Below are 27,536 nucleotides of genomic sequence, written 5' to 3'. Positions count from 1 at the left end.
CTGGGGTCCCGTGCAGGCTAAGGACGGACGGCGTACGTATGTACCAGAAGTCGGCCAAACCGAGTACCAGATCCCGGCAGGATGGGCCAGCAGATTGGGAGACCGGGTGCAGCTCGAGGTGGAAGCAACAATCGGAGAATGGGCTAACATCCTGATGACACCATCCTGCTCCACTCTGACAGCACACTATTCCCTGACTACCAACTTCAGGAATGCATACATTGGAATTATGTATGATGTGATGCTGCGACGACTGAAGAAAGCTGCCTTCAAATACTCCAGGGAGGCTCGACAGAAGCTGGACGAAGTGTCGGCTGATGAGGAGGAACCCCAGGCGACGTCTTCGGAGCCAGGACCACAGATCCCGGCGAGGCCACCAGGGGCGTTGGCTCAGCTACCTGCCGCTAATACGGGACAGGATGCTTACGCCGAGTTGAAGAATCTAAGGCTGGTAATCAGGAGTAAAAACGCAGACGAAAACAATGAGGAGTATCTGAAAGATGTTTGGCCAACCGTGTTGTCTACCACCAACCACGAGGGAGCCAAAAAGTTGTGGCTGACCAGCGTGACCTCGGACCCGATGGTTGGAACAGATTCAGCACAGAGCAACTATGAAAGGCTGGTGTTGGAGGACATGGATGATGAAGAGTCCCAGGTGAAGAGAGCTAGAGGACGACTGGACAAGGGAAGCCGGTTGGAACCGCTGTGGCACACACTTAAGCAGACCGTTTCCCCTGCGAGATATGTGAAAGTACTGCGTGAGGTGACAAAAGGACGCAGAGGAGAGATCGTGTTCGTGAAGTTGCCAGTGAGAAGCACAACAGTCGCTCAGATGGATGTAGCAGTGCAAGGATTCGACCTGGAACAACAATACTACGAGGACAAAAGGAAGAAGGAGGCTAGCCAACCGGCAAAGCCACCTGGAAGGGTTAACATCAGACAACCATCCAGCTTCCAGGGTAGACCGTTCCAGCAAGGAGCACCGCCATCCAGCTTCCAGAGCAGACCGTTTCAACAAGGAGCACCGCCATCCAACTTCCGGAACCGGCCGTTCCAGCAGAAACCACCAGGACCACAAGGGAAACCGACCAACCCTCCGGCTACATCAAACCAGTCAGGAAAAGGTCAGTTCCTGACAGATGAGGAGTATAGGAAATTGAGCCCAGAAGAGAGGACGGCCCTCCGTGAGTCCCGTAAAGCCGGGGCCGGAGGGTCACCAAAGTAATGGCGTCCAGGTCGCGGGTCGTTTTAGAAAATGCCTACTGGGAAGGGGACGAAATCTATGCTAAAGTGGAAGGAGTGCCCTACCTAGTGGACACCGGAGCGGAGGTGTCGATGACCCGCAAAGACCTAAAAACAGCAGGACACCTGAAGGTTCAGTTTGCCAATGGAAAAATAGAAGAAATGCCATATGGGACCTGGAAAGGAGTAGTGTGGGTGAAAGGTCCCTACAATCTCCTCACAGTAAAAGACTTAGACGAACTCAGTAAAAAGAAAGGCACACATCGCCGACTGGAGCGAAGGCTGACGAGCTTGAAAGCAAGGTTGGTGAAAGTCGGCCCGACACAAACAGGATCAGAGAAGCAAGACTGGTACAAACCGGTCGACATACCAACGGTGACAGAACAGAAACTTGAAGAGAGTGACTTCTCCCCGGCTGGGAAAGAGAAGCTACGTGAAATCATCGCTACAGCACAGGTAGCACGGTTCAAAAATGATTGTGGAGATTTGGGCCCAAAGTTTGTTCATCACATCGAAGGTGGGGTTCATCCACCTGTTCGGCAGTACCCGTTGAACCCAGGAGCAGTCGAGGAGATGGACAAGATCGTGAAGGAACTGGGCGCCCTGGAAATCATCAGAGAAGAGCTCAACCCGATCACCAACAGCCCCATCCAGGCGGTGAAGAAACCTGAATCGGCTGGAGGGGGTTGGAGGCCAGTTATCAACTTCAAGGCCCTGAATCGGAGAACAATAGCAAACCGAGCCAGTTTAATTAATCCACAAGGAGCGCTGAAAACTCTTCGAGTCAAAAAGTTCAAGTCCTGCATTGATCTAGCCAATGGATTTTTCTCTCTACGCCTCGCTAGACAGTCGCAAGGTAAAACTGCATTCACTCACAAAGGCAAAAGCTATGTGTGGCAAAGGTTACCCCAGGGGTACAAGAACTCCCCAAATGTGTTCCAGTCAGCAGTGATGGAAGTACTGGGGGACGTAGGTGCTACTGTGTACATTGATGATGTTTTTATTGCTGATGACACAGAGGAAGAACACCTAGAGAGGCTACGAAAAGTGGTTGAAAATCTCACCAAGGCAGGTTTGAAGCTAAACCTCAAGAAATGTCAATTTGGACAGTTCCAAGTGAACTATCTGGGTTTCCAAGTCACGTCGGACTTGGGACTCTCGGATGGGTACAGAGAAAAGCTGACGAACATTCAACCACCACAGTCAGAAAACGACTTGCAGAAAATATTGGGACTGTGCAACTATGTCAGAGACCATGTACCCAACTATCAGAAATATGCCAAACCCTTGTACCACTGCCTGAGGAAAAGTGAGGACGACGAGAAAGACGGAAAAAGACCCTGGGTTTGGACAGCAGCCAATCAACAGAACCTAGAGGAACTGAGAAGGGCCATTCAAGCAGCTGTGAGATTGGAGCCAAGGAGTTTGTCAGAAAGACTGGTGGCAGAGATCAGCTGCGAGAATGACGATGCCATGATCAAAGTGAGTAACGAAAATGGAGGCTTGGTTACCCTGTGGAGTTACACCCTAACTTCTGTTGAAAAGAAATACCCGCAGGAAGAAAAAGAGCTAGCGGTATTAGCTCGATATTGGGGTGTGCTGAAAGATTTAGCACAAGGACAACCAGTTAAAGTCATCACACAAAGCCAAGTTCACAAGTACCTAAGAAAAGGGACTGTGGAAAGTACTAAAGCAACCAATACTCGGTGGGGAAGATGGGAGGACATCTTGCTGGACCCGGAGCTTGAAATTGGGCCAGCACAACCTACCACTAAGAAAAAACCACAAGAAACACTTGAGAAGCCAGGACAACCGGAATGGACAATCTACACCGATGGATCCAGAAAGGGGTCCGACCAGTCGGCATACTGGGGATTTATTCTGAAGCAGGATGGCAAAGAGAAATGCCGTCAGAAAGGAAAGGCCCCCGGTAGTGCTCAAGCCGGAGAAGTGACGGCAGTACTGGAAGGATTGCTGGAGCTGGTGAAAAGGAAAATCAAAAGTGCCAGGTTAGTAACCGACAGTTACTACTGCGCTCAGGCTCTCAGAGAGGACTTGGCCATTTGGGAAGAAAATGGTTTCGAGACAGCAAAGGGCAAGCCAGTGGCACACAAAGATTTGTGGAAAAAGATTGCTGAGCTGAAGCTGCAGTTGGAGATAGAAGTGCAGCACCAAAGAGCACACACGCATGAGGGAGCTCATTGGCGTGGGAATGATGAAGTGGACTGTTATGTCCAACAAAGGAAGATCGTCTTTGTCGGTACCGAGAAGTGGGACAGAACTCCCAAAGGACGGGAGGTCCCAGAAGAATACGTGGTCGAGGTCGTGCGGAGCGTGCATGAGGCCCTTGGACATGCAGGCGTGCGACCTACCCGTAAGGAACTGGAGGAGCAAGACCTTTGGATCCCAGTGAAACAAGTCCAACGCGTGCTAAGGGACTGTGAAGTGTGTGGTCAATACAACGCAGGTCGCCGAGGGCAGCGGATGGATGGGTTGTCCATCAAAAGCACGGTCCCCTGGGGCTCAGTCTGCATGGATGTTGCAGGACCCATGGGGATAACAGGAAGGAGAGGTGAGAAGTACCTCTTAGTGCTGGTGGATTCTATGTCGGGGTTTGTAACTACAAAAGCAGCCAGGAAAGCAAACGGCAATAGCGTTGTCGGCATGCTGGAACAAGTATGCAGTGCCCTGGGAATCCCGAAAGAGCTGCGCACGGACAATGGGACTCATTTCCGTAATTCACAGGTTGACCAGTGGTGTCAGAAGTATGGAGTAATGCGAGTTTACTCGCCACCCTACACCCCACAAGCTAACGGAGTGGTGGAACGAGCCATAGGGTTAGTGAAAAGCTGGATAGCTAAAAATGCTAACACCAACAGTTGGAGCACCCAAGCGGTGGAAATAGGGCAGGCCCTGAACGACAGAAGCAGAGCCGAAAGACCCGCCCCTGCGATGGAACTCAACCAACGGCCGTTCACCACGAAGGAAGTGGGGCGGGGCTCCAGCGACAAAAAGGAGAAGCTGACGCCCAGAGTGCCATTCCGAGAGGGACAGCGCGTGTGGGTCAAAGCAAGAGAGCAACCTGTACATGCAGCAGTAAAACCCAAGTTTGAGACAACTGACATCGTCAAGAGAGTACTGGATAGGAACACAGTATTGCTGGAAAGAAAAGGGATCCAAGGAGTCGAGCAGCTCAAGCCAGTTCCTGACTAAAGTGAAACAGAAGCCGGTGAAATGGCCAGTGAATCATGTACCATTCCACCCTATCTCGGACTGGCCACCGTGAAAGGGGTGGTTGTAATTAGAAGAACACCTTCAGGGATTTGGGCAGGACGAGCCCTGAAGAAATTGGATTGGGCCAAAAGTGGAGTCCTGTCGGAGGAGAGAGAGATGCTGGTTTGGAGGAAAGCTAAAAGCGGCTGTCCGGTCTGTTTAGCCGACCACCATCTCCCCATTATCTGGGAAGGACCGGGCCGTGAGAAGCCAAGACACCAGGAGGCTACCGCAGAGATGCTACAACACCTTCGCGTCTCCCCAGTCACGGTATTGAACAATACAGTCTGTGGGAACTGCCGAGTGGGTTACCTGCCCCGGCTTAAGTTGGAAACCCAATGGGGGTGGCTCCAGGAAAAACCAAGAACTTGTTATTGCACGTGGGACGGAGATGAGCTACACCACTGCCCTGTGTGCGAGGAACAGCTGAGGAGCGGAGAGGTAACACTGACAGGCAAAGCTGAAGGGTGGCAAGTGACAAGGTTTTACAGCTCGCTGCGATATTACAGAACCTATGGGCAAGTGCAGCCGAACTATGGGAGCTCCATACCGATAATATTACCAGGACCTTCCGCCCCTCCGAACACTCCAGAGGAACTGGACCCATGGGTGTGGAAGAGGGAAGAAGGGCCCCATGATGTCCTGTGGGATTCTGTTCAAGCCGCCTGGCCATATGACGCTGCTAGAGCATCCCTGTCATTTCCACCATTGAATGCCAACCACTCTCCTGTGGTCTTCCGGGTACATAGGCCTCATGCATACCAACCATCAGCTGAGGAGCTAAGTGCACTCCCAGATGACGCCCGAGAGCAAGCCGTTAACGGTGGGTGGACCGGCCCCTGGGAACTGACCACCTGGGCACATCTAATTTTGGAGGTCATCAATGACTGCACGATACCCATAGTGGATCTGCCGGATGTACCAAGGGAAGAGGGGGTGCGCAGCTCAGATATGTATTACTACACCACCGAGGTGGACGGATGGGGCAGCAATGCGGTGAGACCAAAGGAGAAGTCTTGCCTGTACTGGGTGACCGCGGAATCCCAGTTTCGGGATGGAGTTTTGCAACACCCGGGAGGCGTGGCTCACAGGGCGGCTACGCCCTCTGATCCTAGCACCTCCTGTCAGGTCCAGCTGTCAGTGCGCATGATCACCGTCCCCTATAAAGGGATCTACTCAGTCGGAGTAGCCATCAAAGGGGTACCGGACGAGCAGATTTACGCCACCGTGTCCAGTACGGAGCCGGAGCCTCCCAAGAAGAAATCCAAAACTCACGCCTGGCAGAAGCTCGCCTCAGCATTTCCATGGAGAAAGACAAACCAAGACTGATGGACGCACCGGAAGGAGGAAAACGAGTCGTCGAGTCTGCAGGTCAGCAAAAAACCAAAAAACGAAAGGGGAGACAGTGTTTTGTGACTAGATTGTTCAAAGTGGGGGTTGGAGTCTCATCGGGACTATCAGACAGAGGCCCGTTTTTAAAACTCCCTACCACCTCCATTCTACTAGATATGCCAAGAGAAGATTTCACTGTTTCCAATCCGCTCACCGAGGCCTATTTTCTTAAGTATCTCATATATCTCCGACCCACCAATTTCCAAAACGTAAAAGAGGTGGGGGAAAGTGAAGAATACACGACGCCCCCTGCCATGAAGCCACATTTATTTATCCCTACCGCACCGCCCGCTTGGAAAGGAAGAGGATCCGACAACACGGTTAATGTTGCATCAATCTCACCTATGTGCCCAAGATCTCTGCCCTGGATTTTTAATACAGTGTATCTCAGGGTATGGGGGATCGAACTACGGATTAGGTGGGGTCCCCATTATCTTGAACCACTGCAAGGACTGTATTGTGAAATTTCACTTAATGACATGATGATTTGGACCACTTCACCAAGTATGGCGAAAACCATAGTAAGGAGGGAAATAAATCCTGAATGTTATATATTTAATAACACCAGGCTTCCATTAAAATTGGAAATAGACAGGGTCTACCCCAATCCACCACACCAGAGGATTTTTACTCCGTCAACCTGGGGGTACCGCACTAGACTAACTCTGCATGGACAATCATTGTACACCTATATCTCAGTACCTGCCCCAATAGGGTACAAACACGAATCCTGGCAAGACCAGGCGCTGAAAAATGGAACCGCCCCAGGCCCATTCCCTAGGCCGGACTACTGGAGGGTGTTCCACTGGAAGTGGGTGTGGAGGGGGTTGGAGCCTGACTTACCCTACCCCTCTCCCATATATACAGCCCTGCAGCAGAGAAGGGCCACCAGACGGGTTGGAAAGAACCCTGCCAACCAGGGCCACCTCAACTCTTTGAGAAAAATCTGTACAGCGCCTGATACAGCGGATCCCAGAGAAGCACTAATCTGGCCAGGATGGATGCTATCGGCATGAGGCGCAAGCCTACAGACCCGGAGTTGCTGGATGTTACATCGGAATCAGACAGCTCTACTGACACTGACGACGACTCGGAAACCTCTAACGAACCCTTGCTACGGAAAACGACTACGATAACCAGAAAAACCCTATGCCTGAAAGGGCTGCTAACGCTTCTTGCCCTGCTGTTTGCTGCTGCTGTTCTTGCTACTATCTTCTACTTCATCGGAGTTGGACCGTGGTATCTTACGCATACAAGAGTCACCTATGGACATTCTAAGTACGCTAACTTCAATTGTTGGAATACAAGCACTACGGCTATTTTTGTACCATGGAACAACGACACATCTGTCCAGAACCGAACCGGGCTGTTCGCCAAAGACAACGGGAAAAAGTACGTGGAGCGCCGAGCCTTCGGATTGAACGACTCCACTCTGGACGACCTTCTGAATCGCACCTGGGAGATCTACAACTATGACTTCCTCGAAACTGGAGTGCTCTGCTGGATACGGGTTCTGCAAAACAAAGAACGACGGACCGTCAGATGCAACTGGATTCACCCGGACCGAGGTATGCCAGAATGGCATTGCAACATGGCTTGTCGATCGCTGCTATTGATGCCAAGTCAAGGGTACTGGGATACCGAAGTAGTATACCCAGCCCCACACAGGTCCTCAGGCTGTCGGGCCTGGCTTCCACGAGGGGAGTTTTGGGGAGATATCCACCTGAACTGCAGAAAGGATGACATCATCCCAACAGCACCAACGGGCAACTGGACCTATCGAAATGCCTCCCGAGGTAATCTTCCAGTCAATACAACGATGCTGCCTACATCAGCCAATTTGACCAACATGACGGCTTTCCTGATCAGACAAGGACCTAGACGGTTTATGTATGATGAGGAGCAAAAGCACTGTTATAGGCACCACTTTAGTTGGTTAAATCCTTGCCTCTGGAATAAGTTTGTGCAATGTGCAGGACGGAATTATATAGTTACAGCCATAGAAGAATACTGGGCTGATTTGTGGCACTCTACACGCACAATCCGTACAGAAGTTGAAACCTGGCTGAACAACTCATTCCCATGGACATACATAGCCAAAGACCAGACGTTCTTTATGGGAGACTTTCCGGAGGGAACGGTTCGCTCTCATACTGGGTTGGAGGAGCTACACATTGCCAATTTGCGTACACAACCCCTTCCAACTCCTGATGACCTTCTGAAAGTTCCTAAAAATGACTTTGCAAAAATTGACAAATGTGTCGCCAAAAGAATTTTTGAGAGCCTTAATGACACCTGTTGGAGGAAAACCCACTCATCGCCACGTTGTGACCTCTGGCAAACTGGGAACGCTCTTCACTCCACCTGGAGGTACAACTGCCCTGATCCTGACAAAGCACCTACTGCTAAGTGGGCTTTGCGGGCCTGGTATGAAGATTACACTCGAAATTGGGAATACGAGTGGTGGGGACTCCAACAAGATGAGTTCGAAGCTTGGGTAACACCATGCCTCACGGAATCAACAAACTACTGGGTCAAGTACCAGTACATCGCCACGGTTTATTCGAAAGACCGCATGATTTGGCCTGGGGTTTTTTGGAGACCTGACAGTTATGTCAACCCGAGACCTTGGCGCATGACCTGTAGAAACACAACGAGACGGGTCCTCGAATGCACAATCAGTTTGGCCAGAAGACCCTGCCAAACCGTTCGAGGTTGGGAAAGCTACTGCGAGGAACATTATGCAGAGGAGTATGACACTCACTCTTCTGAGGTTACTTGGCGGAAAATCAATGGCACATGGCGGAGGGCCATAGTGAGCGGACGGACATGCACCGACGCAATCCTAGGATATCATCTCCAGAAGCGCAAGAGCATTCTTGGACTACCCGTTCCGTTCATTCCAAATCCCCTTATAGCCATCGCCGAAGGACATGCTTTTCGGAAAAGTCTGTGTGAAGGGAACATCGACTCAGGGTTTGACTGGGTAGGACCCAACCTGTTGTATTCCAATCTCACCTGCTCCACCACTATGGAGCATTGGCAGCAATGTGGAGAAGGCTCTAATAAACATGACTGTTTCTGGTATGAGACTATGGGAGCAACTTTGGTGGCCGTCGCCACCGAGGTTGTGGAAGAAATTGCTCATGTGGTGGAAGAAGGCCTCAACATTGTTGAACAGTGGCTGCTAGACGCTTTGAGCGTGCTATGGCCATATCTTTTAGGTCTCCTGGGCGTCGCCGTAGCCATACTCATCGGCAAAATCGTCTTGGAGGCGTGGCTGAAAGCACTTTGTCGTTGCAAAAAGAGGAACTACCAGCCCCTCCCCCCTAAGGAGGAGCCTACTTCTGCATAAGAGAGAGCTGCCGTGTGCCTGCGAGCCATTCAACCTTCATCGCAGCTGCCGACAGGACCTGATCCAGAGCGACCATCATCTCACATCATGGAAAACAACTCTTCGACCAACTCATCAAATCCCAACTCACTTTTTGCACCGATTCAAGTGAGTACCATTGAGCACTTAGGGATTACCCTGGCCTGGGTAGTCTTCTGCCACACCGGTCCTTGGCCCAAGGGACATCCTATGAGGATCTTCGTCGCGCTACAAGGATATGCCAAGCTTATCCTCCGTCCAATCATTCTCTACAGATGGGGGTTGGCTTCGTCCCTCTTCGCCTGTTACCTGATGGGCCGTACTCGCATCAATTGGCGCAGGGGCGTTGTGGTCTGCCTGTGGCTCATCACCGATACCGCAGCCCTGATACTGGAGTTGGTCCTGGGGGGCGCACAAGCTACACGAACCGCCCCATTTAAGATTCTCACAGCCATTCTAGAAGGGCTTTTCGCAGTATCTATCCTCATCTACTTAGCGCGCCAGGCCTTGGCTATCAAGGGTCGAGGACGGCGAATTTGGATGCAAAAGTGGGTAATTCTGGCTCTTTGGGCAACGGTTTGGGGGATCCTGGTGGTCCTCTACTGGCTTCATGAGACCTCGGACCTCGCCATTGTTGTCTGGCTGATGACCTACGCGGCAATATTCCATGACTCAGCTCATGTCTATGATCGAGGTGAACCAGCACCAGATCATGACATTTCGGCTCCTGTGATTAATTCACCTTGGCTCGCAAAACAAGCCGGCACACGGGCTTAAAACCAGCCTACTCTCTCAGCTTTCGCTTTAGCATTTTCGTTATTGTAAGTACATGTAGTTAATCAATAACCACTGATCATGAAGTTACCTGGGTTACTGTTTCTCCTCAGGCATCAACCTGCTGTGTGGGATGTGGGATCACCGCAGAATCCTATGGATTCATTTGGGTGGCATCGTCCGCCCGCTGGTGTCACAAATGCGTGAGCAGCCATTTTAATGATGTAACGGCAATCCTCTGCGCCACAGGGCTGGAGGATTTGCCCTACATAGCGGATTCCACATCTAGATCCCTGGAACGGGTGCACAAAATCGTGTGGACCTCTGCATTTGGCCTAGCCGACGACGACTTCCCAGCATCTCCATTGTATACGGGGCTACGGCTGCCCGTAATTCATAAGTTGTGGGAACACCAACTTACTCGGCAATGCCTCCCAACTTTACATCTGTTGGATGGCCGAATTGTGGCGGTGGGCGACTATCTTCCGCCTACACGTCCCGTGTCTCCAGATTTGTTTATCGACGTCGGATGCCAAGCCAGCAGTGCGACTAACGAGAAAGGTACCCAAACTGAGAAACTCAGTTCATCTCCCCAAGCATGCCAGACTGAGGACATCCTTTCCCCTTCATCTCCATCACCAAGTGATATGGATTTCCAGGATCTGCTGGCAGAGTTGGACGGCTACTGCAACCATCCATCAACGATGCCAGACTTCGGCATGGATTTGCCTTCGCCTCTGCCGCCTCCGCTGGAACGTTCCACCCTTTCCGTCTCAGGTGACTCTACACTTGACAACGATTTGGGTGCAGAACTCTGGCTTTCTCCGCCATCCAATCTGTCGGAGTATGCGGTTGTGGATTCCTGGACACCTTCATTGTCTCCGGTTACCTGCTATGAGCGGGACATCCTCACTATCACTTGTGATGATGGACTTGATCTCTTTTGACTTTGGACTCTGTGTTTTCTGCGAAGCACCGTCCGATCTCATGGAGGGGGTGTCAAGAAAACTGGCATAGGGTGTGAGATCTTTCCGGGTGCATGCAGAAAAGGTGCATAGAGGCCTGAGAGAAAATAAGTAATCTTGTAGTTTGATTAAAAGCTAATTAAATTGAATATGAATGAATAGTAAAATGAATACAAGTAATCACATAATAACCTTCTGAAAAGCATTTTCTGAAATGTGATCAGTAATGATTTCTGTAATGATTTAACTGTGGAAAAATTATGGTTGATGAATTATAATAAGTGAGAGATGTGATTGATTATTAACTGAGGATCAAACTTGTGATAATGTGAAGTTGTAATCATTTGAAATTAATTCAAACAGGTTTAACTTGTGATAATGTGAAGTTGTAATCATTTGAAATTAATTCAAACAGGTTTAACAACAGATTGAATGTGTTTAATGAGTTATAATAAATAATAGTGAGTTATAGAAAAAAGAGAGGAATACAGCACAGTCCTGAAACAGGAAATGTCGCAAGCAGTTCTGAACAGATGGTCAGAGCACACAGGATGGTTGGTGCGTTGAGTTTGGCTGAGGCAACGGAAAATGAGGAAGTACGAGAACTTCCCCTACGGTCAGCAGAACAGGTTGGGCAATGTGGGTACTTTTTCATGATGCACAGCAGATGTGAAGCAAGACCAAACCTCCCCATACACATACATGGTGGAGAGATGCATAAAAAGGGGCTGAAAAGAGGAACCAGCCGTTCCCAGTCCGACGGCGCAGAAGGAGAGACAACTTGCTGAAGCAGATTGAGCCACGGACCGCACTTCAGAACCACGGGAGAGCTCGGACTTCACACCGCCAAGAAAGGACTGGGTTCCATCGCCCCATCCCTGGTTCTTCATTCGATCGTCGGTCTCGTCTCAGCCCAGCAATTACAAACTCTGCAACAAGACTTGGAGGAAGGACAAAGCTCCCTCAGGGATGAGGAACTGGGTTTTGCAAAAGGATTCGGACCCGTTCTGCTTTGTTTCTTTTCTAAAGAGGGTTTTTTCCACACAAGGCAAAGACCTCAACCAAGGATGCTAGAAATTCCTGTTGCCAAAGATCCACCATCGTCTGGGTATGAGTTGAATCTGCTCATTGAAATTCCATTTCAGAACTTGCGACTTTAGTCAGGGAAAAGAGGACAGGGTAGTATGATTGTACATGTAAATTTTATTACACTGTTTTTGAATTATTTACGATTGATTATTGATTTGTATGTCGCATATCCCTGCTTAAGCTTGCTTAATAAATTTATACTATAAAATTCTAAAGAGGTTGGTGGACATTGGAATTAATAGAGTCATTTAATCTTCGTTCAGTTCTTTTAATTAAGGTAAAACTAATGTACATGATTCCAGTAAATAGGAGGCTTCATAATTTCCTTTGGTGAGATTAAATAATGACCCTGGGACTTACATCTAAGTCACTAAACATAATCTAGCCGGTTCCAAGTGCAAGTTATGATTTAGAAAGTGGGCTACCGTTAACAGAAGTGGTTATTGGAATTATGCAGCTGTGAGGGCTACTCAGCTGATTGTTTCTTAACTGTAAAGGGTCATAACTTCTGGATTGGAGGTAGTTAGAGCTAGACGAATCACTTTCGCCACCAGTTTAAATAGATTATCTCTTATAGAGTACTTTTAGGGTAATACCCAGGTCTCAGAGATTTTCCGGACCTGTTAGACAGAGAACTGGTCAGTAGGCAGCCCTGTGAAGTAGTGAGGAGTGGGCGGGGCTGACTATTGCAGGATAACCTTCACACTGATCACAAATGTTGTCAAACTAATAAATTTAGAACAGCGCACAGCGGCTATTTTAATTTAACAAGAGCGGTAACCCTGTGAAGTACAGGAGCAGTACAAGCAAAACAAACCAATGAACTTGGCAAAGTATGCCCAGAGAGCATAGCCAGTAAAAAAATGTACCTTTCAACCAGCGCTGCTTTCTGTCCTCTCAATTTGAGTCCTCTGCATTTCAACTATTGTTAAAGATGCACCACACTGTGCTTCTGTATCGAAGAGTATTGCAACAAATCTCCCAGGACGTTCTCATCTTCCAACATCAGACACACTAAGTGGCAACGTCAGGCAACAGTGGCGTCATTTGTGATCAATGCCATTATAGATCAGGAGATGTGGTCAAGCATGGCAAAGTTGTTTTCTACAGTATGTACAATATTTATTTCTACATCAGCAATAATCCTTTCCAATTTTGGTATCTACTGTAAAGCAGCGATGACTCTGCTCAAACTAAGACACTGGAGATTCTCAAAGTGTTGGTCGTTTGACGGTGATGTTAGAAATTTGTAGTGGGTACCTGAGATTTCATGTGGGCAAAAACACATCCCTTGTAGGCCTAATTACTGATGACGGATAGCGGCGTCATGGTGGACGGTTGAGTCACCGCCTCCTACCTTCTTTACACCATTTGTACGACAGTTAAATAGTTCATGCCAAACTCCACCACCTCACACCCTGACCTTCTTTATCCCTAAAGAGTGTTTGCTTCGCCCCAGAGACAGAACGTGTCCCCTCGGGCCTTTGTGGCGTATGAGCGCATCTTCTGTCTAAGACCCCTGCTTAAGAGACAGCCAGCTCACAAACAAGTGGATTTACAGAAGCTAATACCAAATCATGACACACGGAGCTCCTGCTGTGTCAGCTACAGCACTTCATGACAGAACGCACCTCTCATTCCCTCTGAGCGCGACGCTAACCGTGTCTGTGCACGCATGTGCTTGGAAAGATGCACATGCAGCTGAGCTGTGCATTCACACCTGAGTGACGCATGTGGTTTAGAAGAAGTGCGTGAAGAGAAAACACACACGCGCGCGCGCACACACACACACACACGTACCTGCAGCACGGTGTGTGAGATGATCCCTCAGTGGGATTAAGCCGGTAAACCCGGCGGGTTCAGTCTGTGGCTAGGCAGCTAATACCCTCTAAAAGAGGTTTGCAGCGAACGACTGCTGACCGCTCTAGCTCCGTGAAAAATACCCATGACTGCAGCCTGGGCGAGTTTAACCTCAAAAGCTGCAGCTACAGATTCAGACGGAATATTAGGAGGGGAGAGTTTAACTCAGCGCGTCTCCTTTCTGACAGCATTTGTTGCTGCGTGGACTTAAAACCGAAGCGGTAACAGACAGGTTGAGCAAGACAAAAGCAATATGCCAGTATGCTTCTTGACATCAATGGTAAAATGGTGAGAGATGCTCGCACTGTTTTTAGTTGTTTGTGTGTGTGTTCTCTGTTGATAATCATTTCTGTTCCTTCTGCAGGTTTCTGCCACAGAAGAATGTGTGGGACCTATGAGGCTGACTAAGGAGCCAATTCAAGTAAGAGCGTGTAGCAGCATCTGCAAACACTAACTTTTTAATAGTTTGGATCCATGTTTGAGCTCCACAGATTCAAGGCTCAGTCAAAAAAAAGAAAAAAAAAAGAAAAGCAGACCACTTTTTCTACGTCTTGAACATGTTTGTGTTTTGCCATGTGAAAGGAAAATTATAAATATGTTGTTTAATTATTGATTTGGTATGTCTTCATAATTTCTGCGTATATTTTTATATATATTTATATATTATATTTATATATATATTATATATTTTTTAATATAAACCTTTTTCTTTTTTTTTTACAAAAAAGGTCAAATTCAGTTAGACTGAATGGAAGGCATCGGTGAATCTTTGTTTTCAAATCTTGCCTCAGAATCTATATTATTTAGACTTATACTTTTATTTTTTGTATTTAAAATATCTTCTAGTTCCAGTGCAAAGCGTTCTTTACTCAATTAAGTGTGTTGATCTTTGAGAGTGAACTTGTATTATTTTGCCATTTTCAATACATTACTTAATTATCAATGTTGTTTATCACAATGGTTTCCAGGACAGTAAAATTTGTTATCGTCCAGTAAAATGTGTCACACTGTGTACATGATCATGTACACTACACTGTGTACATGTAGTACACAGTGTAGTGTGTACTACATGTACACACTACACAGTGTAGTGTGTACATGTAGTACACAGTGTAGTGTACATGATCATGTACACAGTGTAATTTTCTCTTCAGTTCAGTGTCGGTACAGAGACTGCCCACTTGTGCACTAAGTTGGGTTTAGCTAAGGTCCTTCTGTTAATGTAATATGGGAGAAAAATACTAGGTAATAAAATTATGCAAAAGCCTTTAAATACTTGACTCTTAATTCATCCGTAAATAGTAACTAAGTTCAACTCAGAGAGGAAAACAACCGAATCAAATCAGTCTGCTGGGATAACTGATGGTGGCTCTACAGCCTTAAAGGGGCAGCATTATGCGTTTTCCAGCCTCAGAGTCTCATTTTATAGTACAAGTAGCAAGTAACTATGTTACCTTCAATTGTTATAAAAAACGCTATATATGTGAAATATGACTTAAAAGAAATGTTACTTTAATATTTATTGTATTGAAATCGGGCCTCTGTCTCTTTAAAAACTCCTGCTCTTTCTGAAACTCTGCCTCCAGGAAGTCATCACAACATGGCTCCTCTATTAACTCTTTAACAACGTTTTTACCAGCGTTTCACTGAGAAGTGGCCTCTATAATGAGCTCAGTAGATGCGCCGTTCCACTAGATGTTTGCTAATTGAAGCTGGCTAGTCTGAAGGAGCCGTGTGGGAAGTTCTCTGCTCTGTAAGACATGCATGAAAGAATCAAAGCAACACTCCAGGCATGCTTTGATCGTGGAATAACACCATAACATGATGCAAAGCTAAAAAAAAATTGACATAACATAATACTGCCCCTTTAAAATCTGACTGGAAAGACGGATGGGAAAAAATTCAGATGAAACGAAGTAAGATAAAGATGTTTTGTTCCCGAGTTTGTCCTTAAAAGATATATATTTTTATTAGTCGCACCAATAAAAGCTGGATTTAGTTCTCGCACATAAAAATAAAATAACACCAAATTTGTGATCCGTCCCTTGTGACCCGCTGTTGCTTTTTTGTTGCGAAACATGTCCTGAGCTGACTCTCATTACCGTGGTCGAGTTGGCCTCTTTGGAGGGCCTTTTCCGCGCCTCCATCTCCTCTCTCTTCATCAAGAACGCAAGGCACCGGGTTCTGAGTCGGGGATTGTCTGCGCTCATCCTCTGGTTACGGATTAGGACGTATGGCGGGGAGATTTATCCTTATGTAACAGGGGGGGAGGGAGGACAGGAGGGAAGTAAAAGCTTGTGGAGGTTACCCAGATGGTCGGGATGTGAGCGCCACAAAGCATTCCTCTGTTCTGGCGGTTCGGCCCGCAGTTCGGGAATGAGCCGCTTTATTAGGCGCTCGTTTATTGCCTTGATTCGATTTGCTTGGACCGTTCTCCAGGGGTTTCTGAGTTCAGGCCTGGCACGCCGCTCTTGTCCGTCCATCAATCTTACAGAGCAGACAAGACACATTTGTGCAGGTGGAGGGAGCTTTATAAAAAAAAAAAGATTTTAGAGCCCTTTTTTTACGGTCTATAAAACCCTAAACTGCTCCCCTAAAATATGCCCTCCTCCATATTTGCAGCTGTACCTCCAAACTCTCTTCTGTGTCCATGACCTAACCCCTCTTTGCCCTCACCGCTCCCCTCTACAGGAACATAGAGATGAAAAGAAAGATTTAAAAAAAAAAAAAAAAAAGCTCTGCAGGGGAGAGCAATATATTGAGAGTTTTTCCTTGACATTTACTGTTGCAGCCTCTCAGGCCTGGACAGTTTCAAAATCTCTGTATACTTCCTTCATCTAGTAATGGACTTCAGATACAGGCGAGTTAAAGGAAAGCAGCTCTTATGCGATCATATTTCTCAAACGTCCATTTGCAGTGTACCTGCAGCATGCTGTAAAACGTGGAGTTTCAATCATTCTGTCACTTAAAACTTTTATTATGAACTCATGCTAGCTGTTGCAGAACATGCAGTGCCTTATGCAGTATTGACGGCCCTGTAAGTCTTTCATATTTTGTCCAGTCGGAGCCTCAATCTTTGATGTATTTTATTGGGGTTTTGTTATTATTAAACAACACGAGGCGTTTTACTCTGACACCTTTCAGCTAACGTCTGTTGCTATGGTGTAGGGTTAAGTCTTGATTTAGGGTGGCTGAATACACGTGCAAGCAATCCAGGCTTCTGTTTGTTAGGAAAATCTTCACCCTGAAGACCATTTCTCTATTTCCTGTCATGTCGCTGGAGCTCGCGGCTGTAATGTGACAAAATGCAGACAGATTAAGGTGATGAGAAGTTTTACGAGACACGTTAAGGTCCTTCTGCAAGTGAAGGTTCTAGGAAATGTTGATCAAGTATGTACGAAGTTCAAGTGAAACCGTGCAGACAAAACATTTGTGGCTGTGTCGTTGATAAGCTTTAGTCATTTCTACCTATCAAAATAGAAAAGTGCGATTTTTTGTCCCTTTTCATTCTAAGAATGACTGTCAGCTTGATAACATTTATTACAATAGCATTTTATAATAAGTAATAAGTCTTTATTGGCTTGTGGCTCCTCTTTTAAACTACCATACCAGATGAAAGTAAAATTCAAATGTGTTACAACCGCTTATGTTGGTCCTTTGTGTTTTTAAGGCCTCTCTACTCTCCTCAGGAAAACAAAGTGTATCATAAGCTTTTACAGTAACACCAGCCAGACACCACCACTCACATTCTGATCAGGTTTATAAGACTGATATGACTCAAGTGGACAGCAGTTTTATTACGGCATAAAAGCTGGAGTGACCAATAATTAGAAACACTCTCTCACTCAGATGTATTTTTAACACGGCAAATTGACCCGGTGAACTCTGGAAACGTGAGGCAGCCAACAGCGGCCGTCGAGGATTAGCCGCCGGGCTAGCGTGAATGCTAACTGTGCGAGCAGGGAGGTCAGTAAGGGGCAGCTGGTGCAGCTTGATTTGCGTGGTATTTAAAATGTAGATTAAATATTGAGAGATGTGTGGAGAGAGAGAGAGATATAGAGAGGTACAAATATAGATACACATATGGAGAGATGTAGATATAGAAGGATAAAGATAAAGAGAGTTACATGCAGATGGTGTGGTGCAGAGAAGTTGTTTGTCTAAATACGCCGCCGCACATCAGACCAACGGCGCCTCCTATCAGCCCTCTACTGGTAACATTCCCGGGTGGAAGGTGTGCGCTCCGGTGTCCGTGGGGTCCCCTGTGTGTGGAATTTCACATGCTAGCATCATGGTTACACAAGCCTGCACGGGATCAAAGACTGTAGACCTTTCACAGGCACTCACAAGTAAGAGTCCACCTTCTCCCTCCGACCGCTGCTTCAGTTTCTAGCCTCTTGTGCCAGCACCGCTCGTTTTTTTCCTCATTCAGTGTTTTTTTTGTTTGATCTGTTTCCACCTGTAAAGGCACTACGCGACACAATACTCCTGTTTTACATTTTTATTAACAGCACAAGATTTGTGGAAAGTCATGACTTTAGACATCCTCTGCTTCTTTTACGCTCACCCTCATCGTCTGCCCTCTCTCTCTCTCTCTCTGAGTGCTGACCCTCCGTACTCTCGCTCTGTCCCTGTATCCTTTGTTGTCCTCAGAGGGAGTCAGGAGGTGATGCTGCTGCGCGGCAGAGCCGAGTGCTGTTAGTTCTGGCTGCGGTCCAGCTGCCAGAGAGCGTGCCTGTGTGCTATGTTGCGTTTTTGCACCAATGTACTAAAGGTGGCTGGTGTTGTCAGTGGTCCAAGCACGGTTTGAGATCAAAAAAGCGACTTAAAAGCTCTGTGCATCCCATCGGCAGCGTTTGAGGATTGCTGGCTGTTCAGTTTCAGCCAAAAGGGTACATATACGGTATGAGAGAAAGTGGAGATGTAGTTACTCTTCTTCATTTTCTTCAAAAGGAAGGTGCTTCATCTATGCAGTTAAGGAGAGTCCAGGTCTCTAACCATCTGCATGGCAGCTGGATTTATTACAGGAGAGCAAGAGATTGACATTACAGTCCAACGTCTCTGTAGAAATGAATTCTCATGCAGATTTTTAGCACATTTTAAAAATGCTGCAATAAAACAAAAAGAAAGAGACAGAGTAGAGGTGTTTCCTTCTACTAGTTTGGAGCGAATCAACCAGGCTCCACAAAGCGTGATTTGGTCACATGTTGACTCTACTCAGGGCTGTAAAGAACAAGATGTAGAGTTTGCAAACTGGCGTGTACTACACATCTCAGCAGAATGAAGAGAGTTTGCCCCTCCAGGCTGGAGATGTGGACTTTTTGTCCAGGTTTTGTGTTTCTGGTAAAGCACAGACCCACCAGTGGATGGGAGCGTTCCCCCAATCCTATCCCAGTCAGGATTGCCTCTCGCCAGCCCCTCCATGCTGCAACCCACTAGTGGATGGGGAAGTTTGTCGTGTCAAAATTTATTTGGCAATTGCATTCCCATCTCCCCTTTAGCATATTAACTCTTTTTTTGTTGTTGTGGAAAAGTCAAAACAACACATCAAGTGAGCGCAAGGACATTTTTGCTAAATTGATCATGTAATTTCTAATTTTGCCATTTCCATCTAACCTTTTTTAACGTGATACTTCAAAAAAGCACATTGGAAAGCGTTGATGGAAACGTGGCTAGCAAAACTAGCTCCACTAGCTCTTGAAAACTAGTGGAGGAGCTAAGAGGGGAATGTTTAAAATGTTTTGGTTTGTTTCATATTGATGTCAAAATTGAAGAAAAATATGGAGAAATAAAAAAAAAATGTTGCAGCAAAACAAATAAATAAATAAAATAAAACACCTGGAAAAATGTGAGCAAGATATTGTTCCTGAAAGACCTGAAACAAGAATACAGTTATACATGATACTGCAATAGCATAAGTGGAGGTAAAAATGATACATGGTTCTCTTTTGTTTGTTTTTATTAAATATATAACAAATTCTGCTTTGCTAAATATCTAAAGCTCAGTCAAAATGGCTAGATTGGGTCGACTGTGACTAAGCCAGAAGAAACATTAAATTGGAAAGAAATGTTTTTGAGTCCAACTTTGTTCTCGCCACTTGTGGTCGTGCCCATTGGGTAAAGCACTAAAACATAAGTTGCCTGCAAATTTGTGTAACGTTACATGAACGAGTGTAAAAAAAAAAACATTGACGCAAAATGTCATTGATTAGTCACACGATGAGGTTTCTCGCTGTGACGTTACAACAAGTTAAAAAGTTTACAGGGTGTAAAGATTATTTTAAACATTTGAAACCAAAATTTAATCTGTAAAAACATTTTTTTTTTTTTTTTTTTAACTGCACCTATTTTGGTGCCTCTGAAAGTCGCACAATATTGACTTCCGTCAGGTTCTGCTGGTGTTCGCTAAGGAGGACAGCCAGAGCGATGCCTTCTGGTGGGCCTGCGACCGCGCCGGCTTCCGGTGCAACATCGCGCGGACGCCCGAGTCTGCCGTCGAGTGTTTCCTGGACAAGCACCACGAGATCATCGTCATTGACGGACGTCACTCGCGCTACTTTGAGCCCGAAGCCGTCTGCCGGTGAGTCCGGACTCAAATAAATGGGAGGAGACGGGATATTTATAGAAAAAGTACTTCTCTGTCTTTTAAAATGGGAACATGTTTCAATTCCCAAACCTGAAAACAGGACGCCAGAGAGAATCTATTCATTGAGTTTTATCCAATATGTTGTAACTTCTGCTGATTTAATTAATTAATTTATTTTTTTAACCTGAATCTTGTTAAGCGGCTCGAGTTTAGCTTTTCTGAAAGCAGATGCTCCGTGAGGGCTCGTTGGCGCCATCTTGTGTTCACTGGAGGCACCAGCAACACAATGAACCGCAAAAGAGCCCTGAGCCCAAAGCTTAACACGTTTGTTTTTTTTTGTTGTTTTTTTTCATTTTAAAAAGGATAAATAAGGGTGTTATGAGCCAAAAGAGGCTAACGGAAATATGTGGTAAACTAAGAATCACTAAGCAGTGAGTTAATTTGCTGACAAGAGCTGCTCTACGTCTAGTGCGGTAGCAGCTGTTAAGTTCATGCTGGTGTGTGTTTCTGTCCCCTCTTGCTTTGTGGCATGCATGAGGATTTATTCCGAGGGTATTTTTAGTCCCCTATTTTTCACAGTTTTCCCCTTCCTGCCGGGCTTTCCAGGAGTATTTTGGACATGTTGACTTAATGTGAGATCCGTGTCTGGATTTAGTGCAACACTCGAAGCGCAGACTAATGAACACAGGCAAAATTGACCAAAATTCACCACCATGTATTTATTGTGATTTATTGTGCGTCCTTTGGAAATTTTCCCAAGAAACTGATCCATTAGTCTCCCCTGTCCTGTGATAACCACAGTCCTTGCTCCTGCTGTGCCTGGCCTCTAACGCTCCCTTCCTTCATAAAGTTTTTTCCCTTCTATCTCCATCTCCCCTGAGGAGTTCTGCCATCATCCGTTCCCTCCGTCGCTCCTTTTTGTGCTCCATCACTGTCGACTCGTTGCTTCTCCACCTCCAGACCGCTTTCCCACACTTCCTGCCAGCTGTGTGGACTCGGTGGCCAAAACCTCCGAAGCGCAAGCCGCATTTGGTGTTTCTGTGTTAAACACAGAAATGTTCTGTCCTTCTTCTCCGGCAGTGACATCACCCCCGTTCTGCCCACATGTCCGTCCCGCACCTCGGTCCAAGCCACCTCGCCAGCGTCCAGCGTCAGAGTTTAATGATGTGTTGTTGATTCGCCTGCTGAGTTTTTATTGTGCTTCATTTTCAGGATGATCCGCGCCACAAAGCCCTCGGAAAGCACGGTTATACTTGCTGTCGTAGCACAAAAGTAAGCTTTACATTTTTATTTGTACCTGTATGCAGGTTATAGGTGTATCTGAAAAGTACTATATATTTTTATACAATCACAAGGTTTAATGTACATTTTGGGGATTTTATGGAATATGTACATTTTTGTGAAGTAGACGGAAAAGGATTTGAAGTGTTTAGTTGTCTTTGGACTGTTTTAACATTCATATACAACTCCTTTACTCTACCCTAAAAGCCAAACCCCTTTTACTACGTCTTACTTCATACTGGGGGTCTGGACCCTTGGCTATTGAGAAACGATTGGTTGGAATCTGTTGAATTCTTAAACGATTGGATCTGATTATAACGTCCAACATTTGGCCAGATCCATTGGGAAGGAAGCTATTTATGCTACGAACCTTAAGAAAAATTGCGTGCCACCTCATTTGCTATTAACAGAGCCAACAAAAAAATTAAACTTTTGCCAAACTCCATAGGGAGTTGAACCACAACATTCTAGCCAGCAATAAAATGCCTTAAATATTCATTTTGCTTCAACTTTAATTGCTCAATATTTGGAAGGGACTGACTGGCTTTGTTCACTTCCTCTGTTGCCTTTGCCAATTCTAAATTAGTTGTTCACAACTCCTCCTTCTTTCGTTGCTCATTGGCCAGGATGAAATGCATCTTGAGAAATTGAGCTCAACGGGACAAATCTCTGGAGCTTGAGAAAAAGCCTTGAGAGTGAAAGCTACAAAACAGAGGTATAGACTTAGCATATTCATGCGTTAGAGTAGTCCATCTGCCATTAATCAATTAGAACTAAATCTAATTGAACCTAAATTTAAAAAAAAGAAATCATGTCCACAGCTGTTCTCCATCCAAACTGATTGGACTTGAGCTATTTTGAACCAGAATAGACAAAAATTATAGTCTAATTGTACATAAACGGTAGACATACTCCAAACGTAGGTGGTTCCACAGAGTATTGAAACATGTACTCCACACTTTTCAGATTTTTATTTGTAAATAATTGAAACCATGTACGAATTTTGTTTAGTTTGTTTTTTTGTCAATTACATAAAACCCCTATTATACACAATGAAGTGTGACTGTAAAGAGATTAAAATGTGTAAAGGTATAAACTCTGCTGCAAGGTAAGCTGTTAGCTTTTCTTGGTCTTTGTGTTTACTGTAGGTTTGGTTCTGTTGTGTTTTTGATAAATACACACTGCAATGATTGTTCTCTGCCAATACACAGACTCCCGGACCAAGAGGAACCGTCCGTTCTCCCTCTCCTCTGCGCTGGATTTAGCAGAGTACGTCCAACCATTTTACCTCCTCTCCTAGCTGTGTTTTTTTTGCATGCTACTCAAGGGCTTACTTTAATAGAAAACTAGAGCCTGCAAAAATAGAAGCATGACTGTCACTCTGAGTGCGAGTTGTGTCACCTGTCGTGCTAAACGCTGTGAAAATGACGTGGGTGGTTTCTAAACAAGTCGCAGTTGAGCGGATCCTGACTCATCCCCCTCTCATCCCTCTGCCTCTCCTTCAAACACCACTTAACCCGGGTCGGACTCCAGAGGTTCGTGGAGAACAGCAGCGTGTCAGCGTGCTATAACGAACTCATCCAGACCGAACATGGAGAGGTGCGCTGCCAGTTCAAACTCAGGTACGGCACACGAACAGATGTAAGCAGTTTTGGAGCAATGTTTAAACTACATGTTTAGAATCGTTGGCCATTTTGAGTTACAGAAAGTTCACTCATTTATAGGGCCTGCAACTCTGTCTTTACGGCCTTGGAGTACTGCCAAGAGGCCGTGGAAATCACCAGTGAGGATCACATCATTCAGGTGGGATTTACATTACATCTATCTGTCGGTCCTTATCTTTAGCTATCTCTATTTACAATTATCTTTAGCTATCTCTTTCTAAATTATATTTAACTTTAGGTATTCATCTTCACATCTTTCTCTGTCTCTATATCTCTTTTCTCTCTCTTTCTCTCTTTCTATCTGTCTATTCAACTACCTCTTACATACATTCCTGTTTGTATGAAAACGCCGTACGGCTAACATTTATGCTAGCCTAGCTGTTCTGTCTATTTAAGATAGCTAGAAAAAAAGGCACCATAACACTTGAATAAAACGTCGGACTTTTCACTCTTTCATCCCTTAACTGAGAACCATTAGCACATTTAGTTCAATTATTAATAGTTGATTAATCCGTTATTATTTAGCCATATTAGTGGTACCTACTAATGGTTTATTAGCTGTTTACTGCTTTAAAAATAACTGTTTCAGTAACTGTTTATTAGTAATGTATGAGGAGCTCATAAAATAGTAACTTAGCTTCTAGTAATTATTATTATGGATTTATTAAGAGCTTAATTCTTGTTATTAGTTGATTTATTAACTATTCACTGATTGTGATTATTAAATAAAAAAACTATTTCTTGGTAAAACATAAAAAATGTTCTATGAATTGTGATTAATGTTATAGGTATATTAGGTTCTGCTAGCCTAATCAATGTGTGGGTCATTTATGGAGGGACCCTAATTGTAAAATAATAAATATTTCAGTTTTAATTAACTAATTACTAATATAAACCTTTGTTATTATTACTGCCTACTAATGTATTTTTAAGTGGTCACATCTTTGATAACTGTTTTGCTTAACTCTTTATTAGCTATTTATTTATAGAGGTATCAAGAAATTTCAGGCCTTTTTAGTCATGTCATTGATACTAGTTTGTTGCTTAATTGGGATTTGTCCATTTTTAACTTCACCAGGAAGTTAACATCCAATAATCAAAGAGATGTTAGCAGGAAAATGGTCATCCATCCGGTGTCTCTAACCTCTCTGTGGTTGTGACCCAGTATGTGAACCCGGCCTTTGAGAGGATGATGGGATACCACAGGGGGGAGTTGATTGGAAAAGAACTGACCGAACTTCCCAAGAGCGACAAGAACAGAGCCGATCTACTCGATACAATCAACACCTGCATCAAAAAAGGCAAAGTGAGTTTTGGATCCATCTGTCAATCCGCTGCTATTGAGCTTGTAAACCCAGGAGGGTTTTTAATCGGCCCGGTTGCTCTGTCGTGTCTGAAGGAATGGCAAGGCATTTACTTTGCCAGGAAGAAGTCAGGCGACAGCATTCAGCAGCAAGTGAAGATACTGCCTGTCATCGGCCAGGGAGGGTGAGATAAATCTACGCAATCCAAGAATAGCTTCTGCAGCTTAACAAGAAATTTGAAAATCTCTGACAGATTCCTTCTGCCAACAGAAAAATCCGACATTTCGTAGCCATCAAGCGAGCTCATACCGACAACAACAATCAGGTGATTACGCTTTTTTCCTCTCAGCTCTCTGCGCTTCCTTCATACGGCTACAGATTTTCGAGTTTTGAGCTGCTATCTTGGGAATTCAGACTTTCATACACCAGAAAGTTGGATTAACAGACTTAATTTAGCCTTTTCAGTTTAGGTTTGGAGATAGGTAGAGTTACAATGATGTACAATGTAAGTCTATAAATTATTATTTGCTGCTTTATGAGTACCACTCAACTGGGTTACACAACCTCAGGAAAAATGCTTTTTGCTGGCAGAGAAAAATGGAGTTCCAGAAAAAAGATGTTACTTCTAACTTTATACACAACAAGGCTTGACTACTGCCAGACCTGTAGAGTCAAGAAATTTCTCAAGTAGAACGTGCCCGACAGCTAAACTTAAAGATCTCAAAGACATCATGGTCCAGTCTAAAAAATAGATGAGATGCAAATCCATTGATAACTATTAATCTGAAAAAGGTTACAAAGTTATTTCCAATGTTTTTTGGACTCCAGTGAACCATTATCCACAAAGGGGGGAAACAGGACAGGAGTGAACCTTCCCAGGACTTGACTGGGAAGGTTCAAGTCCTGGGAACCTCCAGGAGTGCATCAAAAACTCATCCATTGGGTCACATAGAAATTTGAATGGCATCTGATCAGGCATTGAATTACTTGTCAATGATTCAGCAATAAGAAAGAGACCAGAGAAAAGAGTTCCAAGGAAAAAACACTACAGACCAAAAACAAGTCAAAGCCTCGTCTCACCATAAGACGTTTTGAGAAAATATTCTGCAAATTGATGAGACAAAAGTGTAGACTTAATGTTTGTGACAGCTTACAGATCTGAAATATCTAAAGGGAAATCGACACATCAAAACAGAAGAAAAGGGACCAATATTCTTTCACTGCATGGCAAAAAGTTCTCTGATTTATATTGTTTGAAGTGCTAATTTTAGTTAGCGCTTGAAATTAAACCTAAATTGTCAAGTTTAAATCTTTGGGGGAGGGGGGATAGCCCGACATGCTTCCATGCGGCTACCATGAAGCATACGTGTTGCTGCCCTCAGCTGAGCTGCAGGCCAATAACGTCATACCATGCTAAGCTACAGCTAAGCACCAGTATCTCCCTTTAAGGCCCATAAAGGCTAGAAACCAGGTGCCAAAGCTATTTATACCTTTATACCTGGCGCAGAGAGCAGCTTTAGCTCATCGTTCTGTTTCATGCACAAGGTGAGTCGGCGGCTCGCCAAAGACAAATTATTACAAACCGTTCCAGCTTTTTGGGGAATGAAAATTCTTAGACAAGGTAGCAACTGATCCCAACTTTGAACTGTTTGTCTCTCACAAAATGTATTTAATTTCAAATTTGATTCAAATAATCTCCTTTTTCTTTTTCTTTTTTTTTTAGCAATAGCAACATATTTTCTAAATTTTCCACCTGAAAATTTCAATTAAAATCCTTTACATTGTGTTCATAGATACACGTTGATCATTACATAACTGTGCTTGTTTGTTTGTCCGTGCTGTGCAGAGGCACAGTGAGTCACTGGGTGAGGAAAATCTTCTATAACCAGATTAGAGGTCCTGCACATCCATAACTACATAACCTTGGCGTGACAAACACGGCGTACCGAACAAACTGTCAGCCGCATGTGTGAGCTACAAGTTTGAACATAGAAGCAGTAATCTGAATTAATCTCTCTCAATGCCATCGAAACGACAAGAGAATCGCTGAGCAGCTGGAATTATGGGACACGTCTACAATAACATTGTGACCACTGCAGTTAGGACTGGCTTAGGTACTAGCAATGAGGTACTGACCTGATGTTGATTGGGTTTAGTCCTACCAATAGCAGGTTTGATCGAAAACAACACTCTTGATCTGTCTAGTGATGTAGGGAAGGAGTTGAGCTCTGGTTTATCGCTTTCTGTCAGGTCCTCAAAATGAACAAGGAAGACAGATGCAGCGGGGACCTTTCTCAATCAGGTAACTAACTACTGTGTTTTCATTCTTGTTTACATAGACAGCTGCTTTTTACCAACCTGAAATGTAAGGTTGTAATTTATTCTGCGCAACACTAAAAGGCGGATGAATAAAGCTGTTTTCGGATAGTAAACCTGAGTTTAAATCTGCTCCTCACTCTCAACCTAGACAAAGAGTCGGATCTGTGCAGACGGCCTGAAGCTCAAATCAACAAATCGCTAAATACAACTACAAATTTAAAAACACAATATTAGCTAAGCATAATTACAATGTAAAAAAAAAACATGCAATTTTTTGACAATTTTGGAGTTTTTGACAATTCAAACTTTTCAAAACTTTCAAAAGCCCTAAATTTTTGACTGTTGGTACTCAGAAAATGTTCGTAAGTCAAAACTGTTCGACTTTTGTTTAACAAGAATTTCCAAGTTTTTTCT

General features: G+C 45.0%; 1 protein-coding gene across 3 annotated transcripts in view; it reads left to right on the top strand.

Moving 5' to 3' along the window:
* pde8b (phosphodiesterase 8B) overlaps positions 1–27,536 on the top strand; it is a 64,091-nt gene that overhangs the window by 19,278 nt on the left and 17,277 nt on the right. For 2 of the 3 annotated variants that reach the window (XM_023338131.1, XM_014470028.2), the window contains exons 2-11: positions 14,333–14,389; positions 20,358–20,548; positions 21,767–21,826; positions 23,047–23,104; positions 23,369–23,457; positions 23,560–23,638; positions 24,665–24,805; positions 24,899–24,987; positions 25,074–25,128; positions 27,054–27,105. In XM_023338131.1, coding sequence (XP_023193899.1) covers positions 14,363–14,389; positions 20,358–20,548; positions 21,767–21,826; positions 23,047–23,104; positions 23,369–23,457; positions 23,560–23,638; positions 24,665–24,805; positions 24,899–24,987; positions 25,074–25,128; positions 27,054–27,105 — 841 coding nt within the window. In that variant the 5' untranslated portion in view covers positions 14,333–14,362. Of the gene's footprint in view, positions 1–14,072; positions 14,257–14,332; positions 14,390–20,357; positions 20,549–21,766; positions 21,827–23,046; positions 23,105–23,368; positions 23,458–23,559; positions 23,639–24,664; positions 24,806–24,898; positions 24,988–25,073; positions 25,129–27,053; positions 27,106–27,536 lie in introns of those variants that run through there. The other variant, XM_023338132.1, reaches the window with a different exon arrangement.

This window comes from Xiphophorus maculatus, chromosome 8 (assembly GCF_002775205.1).
Source record: "Xiphophorus maculatus strain JP 163 A chromosome 8, X_maculatus-5.0-male, whole genome shotgun sequence".
Taxonomy (NCBI): domain Eukaryota; kingdom Metazoa; phylum Chordata; class Actinopteri; order Cyprinodontiformes; family Poeciliidae; genus Xiphophorus; species Xiphophorus maculatus.
This window is presented reverse-complemented; position numbering and strand designations above follow the sequence as displayed.